The 21,797-nt window shown below is 41.8% G+C and overlaps 1 protein-coding gene and 1 pseudogene across 2 annotated transcripts in view; one reads left to right on the plus strand and one right to left on the minus strand.

The window, feature by feature from the left end:
- EPB41L4A (erythrocyte membrane protein band 4.1 like 4A) overlaps positions 1-10,378 on the minus strand; it is a 256,390-nt gene extending 246,012 nt beyond the window's left edge. The window contains exon 1 of the mRNA XM_011958280.1: positions 9,821-10,378. Coding sequence (XP_011813670.1) covers positions 9,821-9,919 — 99 coding nt within the window. The 5' untranslated portion in view covers positions 9,920-10,378. The remainder of the gene's footprint in view (positions 1-9,820) is intronic.
- On the plus strand, positions 10,083-11,837 carry LOC105523469 (annotated as a pseudogene). Its single transcript, XR_001003613.1, has one exon. The product of XR_001003613.1 is annotated as an uncharacterized LOC105523469 (transcript).
- The last annotated feature ends 9,960 nt before the right edge of the window (positions 11,838-21,797 follow it).

The following is a 21,797-nucleotide window of genomic DNA, read 5'->3' on the forward strand; positions in this document are numbered from 1 at the left end:
GCGAGCTTGCAGTGAGCTGAGATCCGGCCACTGCACTCCAGCCTGGGCGACAGAGTGAGACTCCATCTCAAAAAAAAAAAAGCATTATTAAATTAAATTAAATGAGAACATATGTCTATACAAAAACTTGTACATGATTCTTCATAGCATTATTTTTAATAGCCAAACAGTGTAAAGAACCCAAAAGACCATCAACTGATGAAATAAATATAGTACATCCATATAATGGAATATTATTCAGCAATAAAGTGACAAAGTACTGATACGTGCTACATTGTGAATGAATCTTGACAACATTATTTCAAGTGAAGGAAAACAGTCGCAAAAGACTATATATCATATGAACCCTTTTATATGAAATGTCCAGAATACACAAAACTATAGCAACAGAAAGATTAGTGGTTACACAGTGGTGGGGGTGGGGGATGGAAGGTTGGAAGGAAATGGAGAGTGGTTTGCAGTTTCTTTCTTCAGGGATGAAAATCTTATAAAATTGATTGTGGTGATGGTTGCACAATTCCGTAAACATAGGAAAAACCACTGAATTGGACAGTTTAAATGGGTAAATTGTACAGTATAGAAGTTTTTAAAAATTAAGAAATTGAGTCAAGCAGGTATACCTAGAACACCTAGAAAAAGGAAAGGAGAGGGATGCCTTCTCTTTCTCAGATTAATTAGCTTATGTCAACATGAAGGTACTTTTTCTTATTCAGATTAATTCAACACTTATTCACTGATGCCTACTACTCCTTAGGAACTAGGTTTGACTGGGAATCCCATAAAAAAGACCTAGTTCTCTCCCTCAAGGCTTTCCATCCCTAATAACAGCTGCTACCACTCACCAGGAAAGGAGCTAAGGGTTTCATGTATAGCATCCCAGGATAAGGTGGAGAGCCTTATCCTTATTACTGATGAGAAAGCCAACTCAAAGAGGGTGATTTGGCCATGTTCACAGCACTAACCAACAGGAGGGAGACTCAAAGCCAGATTTATCTACAACAAAAGCCTGTGCCCTCTTCACCTCACTGTATTCCTCCCAGGTCGAGGTGGGCAAGAAGTACAGAAAGTACTGCAATGAAATGCAGTCTGGATTAGGGTCAGAAGAGGGTCTCTCCAGCTCCCCACCAAGGAGAAGTCTTCAAAAAAGAAAAGTGAAACCTAGGCAGAACTCTGCTTAATGAGGGCTGATATTTCACTCAAACAAAAGGAGGTGGGTGGGGCTTTCTACACAGAGGAAAAGGTGAGAAGGAATGTGGAGAATTCAGAGACTAGGAAGCAGCTCCGTCTGCCTAGAGTATCAGACAGTTATGAGGAAATGGTGGGAGAAAGAATAGAAAGGAGGTTACTGCCACCCCCAGCTAGGAATTTAACCCAAGCACAGAGGCTGACTAGACATTAAAGTATTCTAGGCAGGAGGCAAAAAAGACCACTCTAGATGTAGGTGGTTAATGCGGGAGGCAGGGGCCTTGCAGGGATTATGAGGCCCTGCAAATTGTCCAGTTGAAAATTAAGAAGGGCCTGAATTCATGCAGCAGCAATGAAAACGGGGAAAATAAACAATTTGGAAGATGTTTAGGAGGTGGGAATTCCAAGACCTGGAAGGATGTGGAAACTTAAGGATCCTGACCCAAGAGGTAGAGGGGACACTGATGGTGGCAATAGCACCCACAACTCTCCTCCTTTCTTCCTGAGCCCCTCCCCCATGTAGCCACTGGCCTCAGGGAAACTGACTCCACTCCCACCCAGCTTCAGGAAAGACCCTTTATTCTACAGGTGATCCCATTGCCCTTATAGCCCAAGAATGGCCATGAGACTCATTCTAGCTAAAAGACTCAAGGGAAGTCTGCTGGAGGACTTCAGGAGAAAGCCTTTGTCCAAGAAAAGACTGCCTCTATTACTGTCCTACATATTACCATATACAAATATCACCTCCTCATCTCTAGAATTTGGCCATTGCTACAGCCTGAGGATGGCACTGACTCCAAGATGGCAGAGCAAGGATGAAATGAGAGAAACTGGGACCTTGATGTCACTGACCTACCCTGAACCTCCTTTCCTTGCCCCTGGATTCCCTGAGAGGTAAGCTAATAAATTTCCTCATGTTCAAGCAGTTTGCAGTGGGATATCCATAACTGGTGACCAAAGCATCTTTACTGATAGAGTGTGAGATCATTCATCAAACTCGGAAGCACAGGAAGATAAGCAGATCTAGAGAAGGGTAGTGATGGCAGGCTTAGGCATCTAGTGCAGAATCTAGTAAGCGATCAGAATCCAGAAAATAAGGAAGCTGGGACTACAGGTACAGATGTGGGGTTTCAGCATTCTAGTGGTGGTTGAGGCAATGTGAGTAGATGCACAACTGGAACATGATACTATTTCTCCTACAGACAGATCTGACAAATATCTATGAATATCAAACCACCACTGCTCTCCCACTTCTAACAACCACTCATACCCCTCAGAGAACCTGTGCCACCTTAGGCAGGGGTGGCAGACATTAGATATCCCAAACTGAAATTCAGAAATAAATGTATTCATAAATAATATATCATACATACTAATAGCTATCATTTATTGAGCACCTTTTGTCCAACGTACCTAAAATTCTTTTCTCAAATTCTCACAGTCATCCTATGGGGCAGATATCATGCCCCTCAGCTTACAGATGAGGAAACTGGGGCTAGCAAAAGAAAAATCACTTGTCCAATCACAAAGCCAGTAACTATGAGGCAGACCAGGATTTGATTGAACACAGGACAGGGAGCAGGGAGGGGAAAGACTGATGGTGACCATACAGCACTCCTATTAAGAGGCTGGTCCAGGTGGAAGGGCCAAACTAAGTGAGGAGCAGTGAGGATGGCAGAGAAAAACCAGTTTTTGACAAGTCACAATTAAGGCAGCAGAGGTTCCAAGCCTGTTTCTCAAACACAGGTCTGATGAAGCTCAAGGTGGGACCTGAGTGATTTAACAACTCAAATGGTCTCTGTGGGCTAGCTCAACAACCTGACCCTCACTCATCCACGCCACTGTTCTCTAAACAAAGCACTTTCTAACCAACCTCTGAAACACCGTCCCCCCCCCCCCCCAACTGAGGACTCTGCATTACTAAATGCCCTTTCCCGAGGGCTCCGAAGGTGTCCCTAAACAATACACTGCAGCACGTGGTTCCCTCTGCAGTCTCGGTCCACCGATTCCTCCTTTGCCATCTGACCTTTTGGTTATTTTCTGTGTGAGCTATCACTCAGCACTTCTCCGTTTTCCTTGCCTGTCCCATCTCTCTTGTTCTAACTTCCTCTTGGCATGTCAATATCCTGTGCTGGAAAACAAACTTCTCATACATTTTGGAAGGGCAGCAGGGCCCTTTGTGTCTTCAGCGATTATTAGGACAGCCTCCTGAGGAACTATTCCAGTCCTTGATGAATCTCTTTGCAACAGTGTGTAGTTATAGAGAAAGGGATTAACAATAGGCAGCATTAAGAAATAATGACTATTTCACTTAAAAAAGAACACAGCAAATACATGCATGGCTCAGAGGACACAGGAATACAATCCACATTTTTTAGAATGGTATAGACACTCTAAATTGTACTTACAAAGTTTTTGAGTCACAAAGTAAACTGACTGGTTCCTGAATTTAGCACACTGAGTCTATGCCCAGGACATGTGATAACAGGTGCCTGTTTAATCTTAACATATGAAACGTGGAAACAAAACTTATGGTGCAGAAACAAATGGTCGTTAGTCATCACAACCCAAAGCAGGATGACCAAGAGCAATATGCAGGAGCTTCAGATGTGACTAAAATTGTCAGAGATAAAGCTGAACCAAAGCAGTCAATCTCAGAGAGGCAGGAGCCATAGATGAAGCCAGTTTGATCTCTGACTTGTCATGTTTACAACAGGCCTGCAGACAAATGCACTTTGCATCAGAATGAAAAATATAATTTTTTCATAAAAACTCAGTATTTAAAGTATTTACGTCATCTTTTCCACTATGCCTTAGAGCAGTGTCAGATTAGGTTTATACAACTTCAAGAGTAAGACAGGTGTTTCAGTAAGATTAAAAATTACAGTACTGGTTCACAATAGCATAAACCCCCACTGTCAAACCAACCAACACGGTTCTCAGACAGTTTCAAGAATAGGAGACAAGGAAGAAAAGTCACTGAAGTGTGAGGATCTATTTTCCATTCGGGAAATATGCTCTTCTTCCAAAAGACTCAGGTTGGAAGGGGAGCACTAAATTTAAAAGAGAAAGACTTGGTACTTACAAAATACAAAAATGGTGTGATTCATGTTTTCTGAAATAGCTGATAGTCAGCTTTTCACTGTACTGCATGCATTCAGTCCACTGCACCATCTCATTTTCTACCCATTATCAATATAAAAATTAGAGTATCTTGGCAACAGATTTTTCACAGTGAGATTCACTTTATTCTAGGGTCTTTTCTAGTAAAAATAAAACGGCAAAGGAACCCCATTATCTAGAAGATTTTCAATATAGCCTATTTCAGCTGTAACACTCCACTCATTCTTCTACCAAATTATAGTTAATAAGCATCTACTACATGAACTATACAGCTCTGACTCCCGGGGATCACAGGCAGGGGCTCACGGCTTCTGGAGGAGACAGATGTGTCCAGAAATAATGCATGCAATGTGACAGATGCTGTAACAGGGATGTGTGAGGCACAAACAGGCACCTACCTCTGCTTGGTCAGGCAGAAGTGAAGGCTGCCTAGCACATGGGACACTTGATTCAAGGATGGTTCAGATAAGGATGTGTTTAGGGAAAGACAAAAGGGTAAACTAATCAGCAGGAATCTCATGCATAAAGTCTCAAAACAATCTGCAATATTTGGGAAACTGTGAGCAGTTTCTACATACCTAGAGGGCAAGTCACTTGGACTGGCAAGGCTAGATCAGGTAGAGTGCTAAGTCAAACAATGAAGTTCGGACCTTATCTCTAGGAAGGAATGAGCCACTACAACAAGAAGAGAAGAGGAGGAAAGGTGGAATAAAGTTAAAATTTCCTGGGTCCTTTTCATGTGCAAGACAGCATGAATGTAGAAGGTGAATACCATATATCATTTCTCTTCATTTTACAGAGAAACTGAAACTCAGAAAAGACACACCTAGTAAGTAATTAGCAGCGCCAAAACTTAAACCTAGGTAATCTGACTTCATAGCCTATGCTTTTAATCACTGCAGGTATTGTTCTGTGTATAAAGATATGAAGTAAGTGTAAAGATACTTGAATATGAAGCAAGATAAAGATACCATATTGTTTTCACTGAATATGAGGTAAACAACTCACCATTCCAAAAGAGGGGGGAAAAAGAAAAAATAGAAGGCATCTAAAAGTTACCCTACATTCAATGTTGAACCTGTGCACCAAAGACGTAAGAACAAAGAAAGCTGCTATCCTCTGACAGTGGTTCTCAACAGAGGGTGATTATGCCCATCAGGGAACATCTGGCAACATGTGGGGACATTTTTGGTTGTCATCATTGGAAAAGAGGTGCCACACATCTGGTGAGAGGAGGCAGGGAATGCTGCTAAGTATCCTACAAGAGACAGGATAAACTCCCACAGGCAGTTCAAGGTAGTTCAAGCTTACCAATATAGAATTCAAGAACACACACAGTAACTGGACTGCAAAAAGTATAGTTCACTATGAACCAAGAATAGCAGAAGCACCTAGGGAGGGACAGCCATAAGCTGTTGGAGGTAACAATGCTTTCCCCCTTAAACAGTTATTAAATCACATTCAAGTCATGGATGATAAAGGTATTTTTAATTTTTTTTTCAAAAAATAACTTCTTATAAAATTGAGGGGCTATTTATACACAGTTCATCTTACGCCAAAAGATATGAGTATTCACTTATAAACTTAACATAATTGCTTTTCATTTTTTTCCCAATCTTCTGAGATATTTTATTCATTAGTCCAAAGTGAATGAAAATTGTAATTTTTGGTAAGTGAGATGCACAGAATTTAAGCCCTTGCCTTATGATTGTTTTTCTAGCTTATTACGAAATTTCCGATCAAAGCATGGAAACTCACAGTATTCTCTCACGAATCTCAGGATGATTGGGAAGTAACATTATTTAGTAGTTAATGGATGAACTATACACTTTAACTGGGCGAAATGTATGGTATACCTTAACAAAGCCATTTAACAGAAGTTAATGGAATCTTCATCTTACTGTCATATTGGTTTCATTAGTTTAGTCAATACTCATAGGGAAAAATGAGCACCTAAACATTCATCACACTACTCAGAGGACTAAAATCTTGCCAAAACGAAAATACTAATCTATTTCATATTTGTAGCAGCAATATTGAGAATTAAATTTATAATCAAATCTTGTGACTTTTGTTTTCCTGAAAATGTTTTGCTAACCAAATGAAAACCTAGAAAAGTAGTCTGAGCCACATTCAAGTTTTGCTAAGAGAACAAAAAGAACGTTATCTACCTCCCTCAGCACAGAGAACTAGAAAGGACACAACAAAAGTTTCCCAGAACAAACATTACTCTAACAACAGAGACCAACCATAGCAGAAATCCTTACTTGAATAAACAACAGAGATAGCAGCAAAAGACAAACAGCTAAAACCTATTATAGGGCTCAACACACAACCAATAGCTTTCAGCTTATATAAAATGGAGTTTTTAAATCTCGGATAAGGTTCAAACTGTGAACTGCATGAATAAGACTTTCTGCTATCAAGGTGAGGTTGTCCCTAAAGCAAGTAAAAAAGGCAAATACAAAGATACTGTGTTTTATTTTTCTGGTATTTTTTTAAAAGAAAATTATTTTCCATTTAAATGGAAATTAAATGGAAATAAAATTATTTTCCATTTAAATGGAAATAAAATTATTTTCCATTTAAATGGAAATAAAATTATTTTCCATTTAAATGATATTCATCCTACCATATAAGATGAGTAACTGTTATCTTCAGGCTGAAACACTTTTCATGATGACACATTAATTTTTCTTCTAACATCGATGAAAAACTTATCTAAGTTGTAGAAAAATCACTTCAAAACTAACTTTTCTATTTGTAATTTGGTGCTTAAACAAATCCAAAGAATGTTTTTCAAAATGACACACAGAGAAAATGTTTACCAAGATTCTCTCATACTTCTTCCACCTTAACTTGTTATAATTAATCTTTTCTAATTCACAGTGCATTATTTTAACAGTAATATAAGTAAATTCTCAACTAATCATTTAGGAATCAGTAAAATTATTTCTACTAAGAAATGAAATGTGTGCATAATTTTAACGTAAAATTAGCCGTCTTCATCTAAGATAGAATAGGAAAAAGGGTAATCACAAAATAAATGTTAGGAAATGCTTTTGAAAAATAGAGATTTTTCTAGTTAATTTCAGAGAAAAGTAGGCTAATTGATGTTGCCTGCTTAATTTTGACTTTAATTAGTGGTAATCAAAATTACCAACTATACTATCTCAAGGAAAAACATCATAATGGTAGCTATTAGCTATTAACTTTGAAGTAACTGTTTACTTTTTCATTTACAAGCTAAAGTTGGAGTTAATTTTATGTAATTAATGCAATATACATCAGTTGTACCTATGCACCGTAATACCTGAAGGTTAGGAAAAAGTTTTTAAAAATGTCAAGTATGTACAGAATATACACATGTTCATTCAATGTTTGAATACCATCTACATGCAAGATCTTTTTTCATACACACCACTTATAAATGTGCAAATATATTTAATTTAGTACATGCCAAGGGTAGGTAGGTGTTTAACACATACACTTTTAAGGTAGCATAGAAGATAATGTGGTTAGCTTTAGCAGACATCTGTGTTACACACGGCCATCAAAATAATTGTGGCATGCTTTTGTGACAAGGACAGAGGCCAAGCCTGTTGTTAAACGATTATTTCCAACAAAAGCCTGCTTAAAAAATGTTTAGTTATATAGCCCATATCCAAAATAACAGTATTACATAGTTGCTGTTGCCTCTGAATCACTCACCAATTTTCAGCCTATTTGTAAAACAAGGTAAGTAAGCACCATTGGATTATAAAAAATAATTATGGATCAGGATTTTTGATTCATGTTTCCTTGACAAAATTATTCCATTTGATCCCAAGTCTTGGCTGCTCTCTTGACAGAATAATGTACATGCTCTACAGCTGACAGGCATGACTTTCATGATTAAACAGGAAGCTCACATTCCAGATGACTTTAGACTCCAGATAATTTAGACTTTGCACTTCAAAAAGATTTCCTTGTTGTCTTGGTATCTGATCATCAGTTACCTTTTTCTAACTGTTTCTACCTCAACACCATAAAGAATCTATATATTATCTAGAATTTAGAATGTTTTTGTGATTTTTGCCTATTTTATTCATACAGTACACCAAAGAATGTTACCTCATCTTGTAAGTTATAATATTTTCCTGATTTCATTGGGCGGGTGAGAGGAGAAATATTTTGGAACATAAAGAAAAGTTAAAAATACAAAATGTACACCCTCCCCCAAAAGAGTCTATTTTATTGGTCTTGAAAGGAAATACCATTTGAGAACAGAACTGAATTTTGCTCATTATAATTACTGGGGAAACAATATTCAAAACAACCCCCTAAAGGAAAGGGTTAACAATCCTGTAGCTTTAACTGATTATTTTTGCTCCTTTCTCCTGCAAAAGAATTACACCTATGAAATTGGAATTCTGTACACTTAAGAATGGCAACACCAACGCTGAAACTTTTAGCCAGGAATAGTTATCCTAGTGTGCATAAAACTATGTAAAAACTGATTCATAAAAGGAAATGCCCAGGGCCTACCCCAGTATGATTAACTTCTGACATGAAGAGACTAAGAGAAGATACTTGGCAGCCTGAACTCGATTTCTCAGAAAGCCAGCTCTATCAGAGCGGGGGGCGGTTTCCCTTCGCCAGACTCAGCTGCTGCCTCATCTAAAACGCCTTAGTGATTTAAAACTGAAAGAGAAAGGTAAACAAAACAACAAAACGCTCCGGATTTACACCTCCTTTAGGTAGTTAACATTGTTGCGAGGGCAAAACAAGCACGCAGGCGCAACGGTCAGGTTGTCAGTACAAACACAAGTACCTTCTCATCAAACATAAGGAAGAGGATCTCTGCGAGCTTGGCTGCCTTTTTGTTTGGGTTCTCCAGGTTAATGTAGCGATTGCATTTTAATGACCCACAATCAGGAGCAAAGTTATTACGGGTCGCTTCGAGAGATGTTTACTTAAACGTGAGGATAAACCCAGGTCGCTGTAGAAAGGGAAAATACTTTCCGTCCAAACGTAGCATTACCCAACTACAAACCCACGCAAAACAATCACAATGACCCATTAATGTGTTTCACGGAGTGAACTAGTTCACTTTCCTAATCACACTGTCAAGGAAAACGCCTTCAACAAAGCGGAGGGAAACCATGCCTTCCACACTGTGGTGGGAAGAGCCGGTATAACCCATTCTGTCCCTCTTTGAGAGCTGCGGGGGACCCAGAGGCTTTTGGAGAAAACCGGTTTGGGGAAGAGTTTTGGGGTGCTGCTGGGAGTCGGTGTGCTAAGTAACCTTTGAAACGTCAAACTCAACTTTGCTTTATGAAGAAACTCAAAGTTAACTCACCCTGGCACGTCCGCCCTCTCGGTGTGCGCAGAGGACAGCGGCCTCCCCTCCCCACCGCTCAGAGCCGCGGCCGCCGCCCTCGACCCACCGGTGACAGCCCTCAGACAAAGCGATGGACCCCCGCACCCGCCCTGCCGCCAACCCCCGGAACGCGCTCCCGGCCGCACCCACCTTGATGCCCTGCTGCTGGGTGGTAAGGGTTAACTTGGACTCATCCAGGAGCAAAACTTCGCAGTAAAATTCTTCCGGAACAGCGCAGAAACAGCCCATGTCGGTTGTGGCCGTCTCCAATCAAGCAAGAAAGCTGCCACTAAGGCGCCCAGCCGCCCCCTCCACTCAAGCGCGATGCATTAATTTATTGTCCGCCGCGCCTGGGCGAGAGCGAGAGGAGCAGCTCCCGGCGGGGTCCAGGGACGGGCCGCCGGGCCGCCCAGCAGGGCAGGAGCGAGAAGGCGGAAAAGCCCGGGAGAGTCAGCGCCCGGGAGCCGCCGGGGCAGCGCCTGCGGAACTGGGCGCGGAGGGCTGCGGCGCGTCCCCGCGCATCCTGAGGCTCGGGCTCCTCCGAAGGCGGGGGGGCGGGGCCCCTCCCGCAGTCCTGGCGACGACAAAAGTCTCCGGGCAGTGGGGGCAAGAGACCAGAAAAGGGAGGGACGGGAATTCGAGGACCTCCTCGGCCTTGGAAGCCCGTGGAAGCGCTGCGGCTCCCTCCTGCCGCACGGATTTGAGCGCGGCCCCGACGTCCCGGCCTCCGATCGGCCTGCGGAGTCCCCGGCGGGCGCGCACTTCCAGCCGCGACCCCGCCCCGCAGCCCCGGGTCAGGTCCGCCGAGTATGGAGCGCTGGGCTTTTCTTTTGTGTCAGGAGCACCCACGACGGCACGACCACGGGCGCAGGGGAACAGGCGAGGGTTGTCGCTCCGTCTGCTACCCTATCCCCAGCCGCGGGCGCTGAGGAGCCGGAAGAGGGGCGGAAAGGGCAGCGGGCTCCTTACCCAGACCAGCGAGGGTAGATCAGCTTGTCGCGGGGTGTGGTTCCCGTCCGGGGACCCCCGAGCCGATTACGGGTGGCCTTGTGTAGCCAAGTTCAAGCTCTCCCTCCGGGAATGCCTGCGGCGGCGGCGGAGCGCGGCTTCTTCAAGACATTCAGCAAAGCGGAGAGGCGGGGACCTGTGGGCGGAGGAGCGACGCCCCTGCTGGGAACGCGGCGGGCGGGGGGTGTTCCCTGAGCGCGCCAGGCCGCGGAGGCTCCGGGGAAAGTTCTCTTGGCCGCGCGAGGGGTGGTGCCCCGGGCGGGAGCAGCCCAGGTGCATATGAGCCCGGCCCAGGCGTCTGCAAAATGCCCTGGAACGAAGCGGACCGCCCCCAGTCCAGCACTGGCCGCGGCAGGGGAGCCCCTTCTGGGCGGGGTATCAGCTGGGGGCGGAGGGCGGGGCAGAGGTGGTCCCAGCGGCGAGGTGCCGGCAAGTCCACGCTGCAAAGCCGCACGCTGCCCCCAAGCCACGCGGCCGTCCAGCGCTCGTTGCGTCCGTTTCCCCGGGAGACCTGGAGGCTGGTTGGGGAGAAGACACGGTGCTGCTCGGACCCCACCGTTCGCCGGTCCCAATCCCACGCCCTCAGCGCTGTCGGCCGCGTCCGGGACTGAGGGGCACAATAGCTCTGAAGCTGCAGTGACCCCTGGTGGGTCCTGATGTCCGTGCACAGGCAGCCGAGGTTGAGCTGCGGAGGAGGCTGAGACCCGCTGGGCTTCGGAGCAGGTGCAATCTGTGCTCTCCAGCTGGGAACTAGCAGAAGTTAATGCGAGTCGCAGTTAGGGGAGAATTGAGGGGACGTCTTCCAGAAAGAAACCTCTATATTGAGTTTTAGAGTCAGAGCTTTCGCATCAGACGTAGTTTAGAGTTGACAGTTCTGCTACTTGTTAGCTGGGTAGCTCAAAAAAATTGCGTAAAACCTAGGACGTTAGCGCTTAAAGCAAAACCAGGCTTCCGTGGCACAGTAGAAATGAAGTGAACAATTGGTGACTTTGACGGAGTTTCGTCTCATAGTGATTTGCCACAAAGGAGCTTCTGAAGGAAACCTTGGCCTTCGCTGCTATTGTGACCCCATCCAAACACAGGATCAGCATAACCGCCAAACTGCAATATAAATTTCTGAACTTTACCTAGGCTATGAATAAAGCTCTATTTTATCTTCCGAATTTTCTGTGAAATTGACGCAGGTTTTGAATTTCTCATCAAATTCCGTGTCCAGCTTTGTTTTACTGTCAAAGTCTTGCCTGACTTACGAGGTGACACCTTACTATGCTAGATTTTAGCATGTCTGCTTGTGGAGGCTTTCTTTTCTGTAATACAGTACTCCTGACACCAGTTACCAAATGTGACTGAAAGATGGCTTAACATTTTCATTCTTTACCTCGATATCCAACCGAGACACTTGAGGCTGCAAAAACAAAAGGTTCAAGCAATCATCTGTTTCCAGTTTTGAGTTTTGCTGTCACGTGTTTTTTGGCCCTTTGATTTGGTTTTTTTTGCTTTCTGATTTTTGGTTTTGCTGTTGTTTTTTGTTTTTTCACCTCCAGTGGCAATGGAAAGGCTGAGGGTTTTCAGTGGGCAGGGATTCCTTTCCCCGCTTCTCATAAGGAAAGGTACAAAGCCATATAAGGTCCCATACATACAACACAACACTCTTTCCTGAATGAAGCATTTTCTTTTCCATTTCTATATCGGAGACTGGAGAAAAGAAAATGTAAAATCTAACACAAAATTAGGGATTACTAGTGACAACAGGATTCCACAGAATTTCTAAAGATAGCTTTATTGCATATAATTTACATACAATACACTGCATAATTTTTAAGTATACAATTTGATAAGTTTTGACATGTGTGCACCCATGAACCCACCACCATAATCAAGCTAGTACACATATTCATCCCTCCCTAAGGTTTCCTCCTGCACTTTGTCACTTTTCTTTTTTTTTTTCGAGACCAAGTCTCGCTGTATTAGAGGGCAGTGGCGCGATCTCACCTCACTACAACCTCCACCTGCTGGGTTCGAGCATTTCTCCTGCCTCAGCCTCCCAAGTAGCTGGGACTACAGGAGCGCACCACCAAGCCCGGCATTTTTAGTAGAGACGAGGTTCCACCATGCTAGCCAGGCTGGTCTCGAACTCCTGACCTCATGATCCGCCCACCTCAGCCTCCCAAAGTGCTGGGATTACAGGCGTCAGCCACCGCGCCCGGCCACTTTGTCATCTTTTGCTCCCATTCCTCACCATGACTCACTTCCCAAGCAACCATAGATCTGCTTTCTGTCACCATCATTTAGCTACATTTTCTAGAATTTAATACCAATTGCATCATACAGTGTCAACTCTCCTTTTTGTCTGGTTTCACTCGGCACAATTATTTTGAGATTTAACCATGCTGTTGTGAATATAAATAGCTCATTTATTTTTATTGTTCAATAATATTCCATTGTATGTATATACCACAATTTGTTTTTTCATTCCTTTAGGTGGTTTCCAGTTTTTGACTATTACAAATAAAGCTGCTATGAGGATTTTATTAGTCAGCTCAGGCTGCTATAACAAAATACAGTAGACTGGATGGCTTAAACAACAGACATTTATTTTCTCACAGTTCTGGAGCCTGGAAGTTCAAGATTATTGTGCCGTTATGGTCAGTTTCTGGTGGGTTCCCTTCCTGACTTGAAGGTAGGCTGCAACTTACTGTGGGCTCACATGACATTTTTGTGTGCTTGTAGAGAGAAAGGGAAAGGGGAGAGGAATGGAAGGAGGAGAGAGGGAGAAAAGGAGGGTGAAAGAGAAATATAAGAAGGGTGGGGGAGAGAAAGACACCAAGACAGCATTTTCTGGGGTTGATTATTACAAGGACATTAATCCCTTGGTACCAGGGTTCTACTCAGGATCTCATTTAACCTTAATTGCCTCTGTATAGACCCTATCTCTAAACAGTCACATTGGGTTAGGGCTTCAACATACGAATTTTGAGGCAACACAATTCAGTCCATAGAAAGGATCCATGTCTTTATATGTACATGTGCATTTGTGTCTTGTAATACAGAGTAGAATGACTGGATCAGAAGATATATAACTGGCAAATAAACACATGGAAAGATGATCAACATCATTAGTCACTAGGAAAATGCAAATTAAAATCACCATCAGATACCACTAGAGACCTAATGGTTACCAAGCTACCATATCACTATGCTAAGTGTGGGTGAGGATGTGGTGCAATTTTTTTTTTTTTTTTTTTTTGAGACAGTCTCACTCTGTCACCCAGGCTGGAGTGCAGTGGCACAATCTCAGCTCACTGCAACCTTCACCTCCCGAGTTCAAGTGATTCTTCTCCCTCAGCCTCCTGAGCAGCTGGGACTGCAGGTGCGTGCCACCACGCCCAGCTAACTTTTGTGTTTTTAGTAGAGACGGGGTTTCACTGTATCAGCCAGGCTGGTCTCAAACTCCTGACACCATGATCCACCAGCCTCAGCCTCCCAAAGTGCTGGAATCACGGATGTGAGCCACCGCACCCAGCCAGATGTAGAGCAATTTAAATTCTCATAATCCTGGAGTGCATGCAAGATGGTATAACCACTTTGGATAAGTTTTGTAGTTTCTTAAAAAGTTGTACATAGACCTTCCTTAAGATTTTGGAGGAAGACTTTCTCTGCCTATCCAGAGAAACAAATTAACAAGATGCTATTCAAACACTTTTTCCTAGGAAAATCATATAGTTTTCAACATGTGCATAATATAATATGCTCCATTTAAAGCTTTGCATCAAAGGTTTTGATCTCTTTTCAGTGATTTTTGTTTTAACATTTTGTTAAATGTTAAACATTAACATTTTGTCATGATAAGCCTAGGTAGATGAGTCAAATGGCAAATAAATTCAGAATAAACATAATTTCTACAGAAATATGCAGGGCTTCCATCTGTGAAAGACTGCAGGAATCCTCAATCTGGAAGAAGAAATTTCATTTTACATAAAACAGGCCCCCACCCCTTGCTGAAACATGTACTTCAAAATGCAAACTCAGAATTCTTTTTAAAGCACCATATTCTTTTTAGGAAGATGTATTTAAACAATCTTCTGTGATCTTTTTATAATCTTACATTTTCCAAACTTAAGAAACTTAACTGTAATATGTAAAAGAAAAAAGCCTGTATTTATTGACAATAGATACATAAATAATTTAATTACGAACATACCTAAGAACAACGCAGCAGAATCACCAGGGCTTGTTAAAACACTGATTTCTGGCCCTGCCCCCAGGGTTTCTGATTTAGTACTTATGGAATGGGACCGAAGAATCTGCTAATGCTGCAGATTGGCAAGCTGACTTTGAGAATCACTGCTTTGGAGATTATCTTTCAAAAAAAAAATAGTTGTTCCTAATTACCTATGAATAATTTGGGAAGAAGGTCATTCTTCACTAGTAGCCTCCCTGTTATTTTGCCTCATTCATCAAATTAATGCCTGTCAAAGAGAAAGTATTGAAGATCCTGCCAAGTAGATAACATCAGAAGGAGTAGTTATTAAGGGAAATATCCCTAATTTGGTCTCATCATACTACGGCTTAGTCTCTTTGGACACCTTACTTATTTTTATTTCTAATATAGTATGTGCCCAGGCACATCCAGTTTTTAAGACCATTCTGCCTCATGACTCACTTTACATATAGGTATGTCATTAACCAGGTGTCTTCTTTTCTAAGTACTGAGGCCTTAGATCCCATTTATTAGAATACCTCAAGGCTGTTAGCCATGTTTCAAGGGAAACCATCTCCCAAGAATTCCCTGCAATCTAAGCTGGTTCTTCATCCTTGTGATCTTCAAATAAATGTTCTTTGGGGTTTACTGAGAATTCTCATTTTGCATAGTTGTTAATCCTTGGTAGTGAATGCATTAATGTGGTTTGTATTTAGCAAAAATAGTTTAGAACTTTGAAACACCCTAGCTACCCTTTCTTTTAAAATCACCAACGGACTTTCCTCTTGCACTATTATATAAGCTGCTGATTTTTCAACCTCATTGCTTACCTTTAATAACTTTCCATGTCAGTGAATATATCTCCACTTCGTCTTTCCTAGGTGTTCTATTATATGCATACACTATAATTAATTTAACAGCTCAAATTTGGCAGTTAGATTGTTATAAAAATATAAACATGCTGTAGTAAATACTTTTACATGTATCTGTGTATACTATTTGATAAAGATGAATTCCTAGATGTTGAACTTGTGAATCAAAGTATATGCATATTTAATTTATTTATTGTAATTATGACACATTGCAATCCAGAAATCCTGAATCAATTTATAGTTCCACCAACAATGTATCAAAATACCCACTTCACTCTACTCATGCCAGTCTTTGAAATCTCTTTCAATCAAATAGGCAAAAGTCATTTTGTTATTTTAAAAACTAGAGAAAGTCTCCTAAAAGAACAGTTTCTATAATAATGCAAAGAGGAAAGTCCATTTTTGTTTGTTTTTAAAAAAAAGTTTGGAGCAAAGTTGAGTGAGTCATGCCTGTAATCCCAGCACTTTGGGAGGCCAAGGCAAGAGGATTGCTTGAGCCTTGGAGGCAGAGGTTGCAGTAAGCCAAGATCGTGTCACAGCACTCCAGCCTGTGCAACAGAAAAATGATTTTTTACAATGAGTATGGAATAATTTAAAATGAAAATAAATTCCTATATTAAACCAAAGAATCTGTCAAATTACCGGTTAATGAAATTGGCCTTCATTGAAAATTGGACTCCTTTTCTAAGTTATAACCTAAGTTCCAATGTGTTGACTATTTTACCTGGTTCATGTACTCCAGTTTGATCCCTCATAGAAACTTTATTTGGTTAACACCAGCTTAGTAATAGGGGCATTAATTTACCTATAGAAATTTGAGGAAAATAATGGGGAAATTAGTTTTTATTATCTTGTAGTCATTTTTATTTTGAGTCAAACTAGCTGTGTGACTTTAAAGAAGCCATATCATCTCTCTGTACCTCAGCATGCTCCTCTATAAAATAAAAAACCTGGAGTATGTTGTGGCACCTCTAGATTGTCATGCCCAGCAGGCTGATTTTCTACCTCTTTCTTCTGGTAATGACAAATTGCTCTTCCTTAAAGGTGGTACCTAGGGAAGGAGCATCCCAGTGCAACATCTGACAAAGAAACATCTGGAGATGATCTCTGAACTCGTGTCTAGCCTTCTGATTAAGAAGTTGCCAAGAAAAACTAAAATAGTCATTTCCTCTGGGAAAGGGGCATGGGTGGTTTATGGACAAGCTAGAATTGAGACTTAACATTTCCCTGTATTTCTCTTTAGAATTCTGCATCCTATTATTCTGTACATGTGTTACCTAGTCATTAGGTAAATACATATTTGGAAATCATTTTTGAAAAGACAAAGTAGAGTTCATAATCTCATCATTTTAAGGGCACTGTCTTAGTCCCTTTGTGTTGTTATAAAGGAATATCTGAGTCTGGGTAATTTATAAAGAAAGATTTGTTTGGCCCATTTTCTGCAGATGGTACAAGAAGCATGGCACTAGCATCTGCTGAGCTTCTGGTGAGGGCCTCAGGCTCCTTCTACTCATGGTGGAAGGCAGAGGGGAGCCAGCGTGTAGAGATCACAGGAAGAGAAAGGAAGCAAGATGGAGAAGGGGGAGGTGCCAGGCTCTATTTAATGCCAGTTCTCCAGGGAAGTAATAGAGTAAGAACTCACTCACAAACCTCCAGCCAAGGGCATTAATCTATTCATGAGGGATCTCCCTCCATAACCCAAACACCTCCCATTAGACCTCACATCCAATATTGGGGATCAAATTTCACCATGAGGTTTGGTGGGATCAAACACTCAAAGTATAGCAGACATGCATAAGCTAAGGACTGGAATTACATATGTTAAAATACCAACAGTGGTTATCTCTATATGGCAGAACTGTGAGTAATTTTGTTTTCTTTTCTATGATTTTATTTATTTTTATACGTTTTTTCCCTAAACATTCCCTCGTGTGGTCAGACAAATCTTTTACATTTTAAGCATTAATCTTGTAAAATAAATATGTAAAATAAAGAACCTAATGATGCCTAATACATCGAAACTAGAAGGGAAAGTGTTGCCAGGAAAATCTCTACTAGCAACCATGTCACTAGACACAGAGCAGGTGCTCAATATATGGTCTGTGAGTCACTGATTTTACCTCCTGAATCCTCATGTCCTTTCTCATTGAGAGCTGTTTTCCCAGCATAAGAGCCTCCTCTTCCTAAAACTCTCCTCTTCTGACAACTTCCACCTGCTACACCATTTTCATCTTGGTAGGTCCTACTTGATGCTCAGGTATCCACTTTGCTCTCCCTCCTCCAAGGAGCTCTCCCAACTCACAGGTCTAGGCTGGGTCCCATGTACAATCATCTTCATAATTGCTGCCTCCTTACTGAACTGTAGGTCCTCAAAATCAGGGCCACATCTGACTTGTTCACTGTTGTATCCCAAGAACTTAGCATGGTCCTTGTCAGAGAGTAGATTCTCAATAAGTATGTGTTAAATGAGTGAGTGAGATTACCTGTACAAACTTCACCTCTGGCATGCTACATGCAGATTCCTTTTGAGCACACTCAACTCGTCTTTAGCTTGATTCCCTTCCATCGAACCCTTACTTTGCCAGCTATTCATCTTAATCAAAAACAACTTTTGTTGATGGGATAATAAAGAGTTGCAGTAAGGACACAACGCATTGTTGTTGGTTGAAATATGCACTTTACCAGTGAAGCTTCTCATGGCCCTATGTATTAGTGGGTTCTATGAATGGCTGTTGGATCTCAGAAGTTTTGTGAGATATTCTCTTATTTTCTGTAAAAATTAACTCAGTTGAGCAATTGGGGCAATAGTAAGTCCTTCAGACCCTCCTTCTGCAAACTTACAGAGTTCACATTCAAATTATATTGAATAATTGCTGAATGTGATGACAGATAGCACTTGAGCTGATGTCCAAGATGATGCTGATAAAAAGAGTTGTGCTAATCCATTCCTTTAGAACAGTGATCCCCAACCTTTTTGGCACCAGGGATGGACTTCATGGAAGACAGTTTTTCCACAGACTTGGGGGCGGGAGGTGGTTTGGGGATGATTGAAGTGCATTACATTTATCGTGCACTTCATTTCTATTATTACGTTGTTATAACTCATCATAATGTAGAATCAGTGGAAACCCTGAGCTTGTTTTCCTGCAACTGGATGGTCCCATCGGGGGTGATGGAAGACAGTGACACCTGAAGTGTATTGCTTATGTCCACTCTACTCCATAATCTCATTTTGGTTGCTGTCACTGCAGAAAACCCTGCTTCACAAAGATAGGATAGTGGAAATAGAAAGAAGCTTTTCAGTGCTTCTGTGGTAATCTCAGGATATTCCACCTTGACTTTAATCCAGAATGTATGGAGATTTGAAGTTGCCTCAAACATACTTTTAAGGCCACCAGAATTTGCAATCTCAAGCAGTTGATCTTCAAGCATGGACAAAGCTGATTCCCTGGTTTATTCACAAATGGGTGATGGATCCATTCCTTCCCAGTCTGGGGGTCTTTTGTGGTTGGGAAGTAGCGCACAAACTCTTTTGAAAGCTGAGACAGGTGACCATGCACCAGCTGGCAGAAAGAAGGCCCTGGCTTGGTCTCTTTCACAATCTCTGCTAATGTTTGAAGCATGTCAGAAATCCCAATATTCATTCATTGCCCCATAATTCCAGTTTGGCTTTGAATGCAGCCACTTTATCTGCCGACTCAAACACAGCTGTTGTTCTCCCCTGAAGTGACAGACTGAGTTCATTGAGCAGGTTGAATATGTCACACAAGTAAGCAAGTTTTGTGACCCATTCTGTGTCGCTGAAATGTGCTGCCAGTGGTGCTTTTCTAAAAGAAATCTTTGGAGTGGGTCTCATAACTCAAAACTCTCTGGCCAGTGATCTACCTTGAGAAAGCCGTCTCACTTCTGTGTATAAGAGAAGATGTGTGTGCTCTGTATCCATTTCCTCCCAGAGCTGTGCAAAAAGATATGAGTTAAGGGCACGTAATTTAATGCTATTGAAAATTTCAATCACATCCTGTAAAATATTAAGTTCAGGTGACTTTTTTTTTTTTTTCTAGCCAGCATTTCTCAGTGGATGACACAGTGTGTAGATTCACATTCAGAAGCAACCTCTTTGACCCAAGTAGTGAAACTAGAAAGGCATCCAGTCATGGCAGCCTCTCTGTCCATGCTTATACCAATGCAAAATGATCAATTCTGCTTTCCTGATATGTGATTCATATGGTTTGGCTCCGTGTCCCCACCAAAATTTCATATTGTAGCCTCCATAATTCCTGCATATTGTGGGAGGGACCCAGTGGGAGATGATTGAATCACGGGGGCAGGTCTTTCCCGTGCTGTTCTCGTGACAGTGAGTGGGTCTCACGACCTCTGATGGTTTTAAAAACAGGAGTTTCTCTGCACAAGCTCTTATCTTGTCTGCCACCACGTGAGACATGACTTTCACATTCCACCATAATTGTGAGGCCTCCCCAGCTGTATGGAACTGTAAGCCCATTAAATCTTTTATTTTGTAAATTGCGCAGTCTTGGGTATGTCTTTATCAGCAGCATGAAAATGAACTAATATAGTAATCATTCAAAGACTTGAATAGTCCTGTAGCTGTGGCATTGGTTGGCAACAAAAGTGTACATAACATTCTCATGCACATCCTCCTGAGAAATATATCGCACAAAAACAAGCATTGTTGCCTTGTTGTCAACATTGGTAGACTCGTCAACCTGGATTGTGTGCAACAGTGACTCATTAATCCTCTCTAACATTTGTGCCTCAATATCCTCAGCTATTTCATTCATTTGTCTAGTTGTGGTGCTAGCCAAAAGAGGAACATATGCCACCTTTTGAACTGCAGCATCTCCTAAAAGTTCATGACTAACGTCCTTAGTGGTGGGCAGGATCAACTCTTCACCAATAGTAAAAGGCTTCTTAGTGTTAGTGATGTGGTTAGCCACTAAGAATGATGCTCTTAGTGCAGACACATTTGATGAAGTGGTGGCCATCAATAATTGCTTTTGTTCTTCCTGTTCACGTTTTTCTTTTTAATTTGAAAAACTTCAAAGGCTTGTCTTTTAGTGCAGGGTGTTTGGTCTCTACGTGGTGAAGCAGTTTTGAAGATTTCATGGCTCCATTGAATATACAATTTCATGGCTCCACCACATATGCAAAGTAGGTCTAGAGAATGTAAATCACCTGTTGCAATCAACCTGTAAAAAGCAGGACTCTTGGTATTTTCTTTTAAATGCAGCTTTCTTTTTGTTTGCAGTCTTGGAGTCTTCTGCTGTCTTATCATTGGATCTTCCCCCTTTTCAAAGAAGCTCTCCAGTGACATTTGTTTTTCATTCATTTTGGCTAGAGTTAGCTTATGGGCTTACTAAAACTGTGACTGAGACAAGTGTGCAGTACAGGAAAAAGGCGTGGGTGGAAGCAGTAAATAAAATAATGGGTATGCCACGCAAGGACTGAAATAAGTGTCAGATTCTGATTTAAAGCCTGCCATCAGATGCAGCTTAATTGTCACTTGCCATTCACTGATAAGGTTTTGATATGAGTCTGCAAGCAATTGATTTATTATGGTCTCTGCATAGTGAAACCTCTCTGCTAATGTTAATCTGTATTTGCAATTGCTCCTCCGTGCTAGCATCACTGCCTCAGCTCTACCTCAGATCATCAGGCATTAGCTTCTCATAAGGAGCACACAACCTAAACCCCTTACATATTCACAAAAGAATTTGCACTCCTAATAGAATCTAATGCCACTGCTGATCTGACAGGAGGTAGAGCTCAGGCAGTAATGTGAGCAATGAAGAGTGGCTGTAAATACAGATGCAGCTTTGCTTGCTCAACTGCTGCTCATCTCCTACTGTGTGGCCTGGTTCCTAATAGGGGTTGGGGACTTCTGTTTTAGAAGGCTTGCTTCAGTTGCCCAAAACAGAGTGAACTCCAATCCTTCATTAAATCTAACTTTAGAGCATACTTTATTGATATTATGATTGCAGTTGTTGGGGGTGACATTATAAAACAGTGGTAATACAATTCCATAGGA

The sequence above is a fragment of the Colobus angolensis genome, unplaced genomic scaffold (genome assembly GCF_000951035.1).
Source record: "Colobus angolensis palliatus isolate OR3802 unplaced genomic scaffold, Cang.pa_1.0 Scaffold465, whole genome shotgun sequence".
NCBI lineage: Eukaryota > Metazoa > Chordata > Mammalia > Primates > Cercopithecidae > Colobus > Colobus angolensis.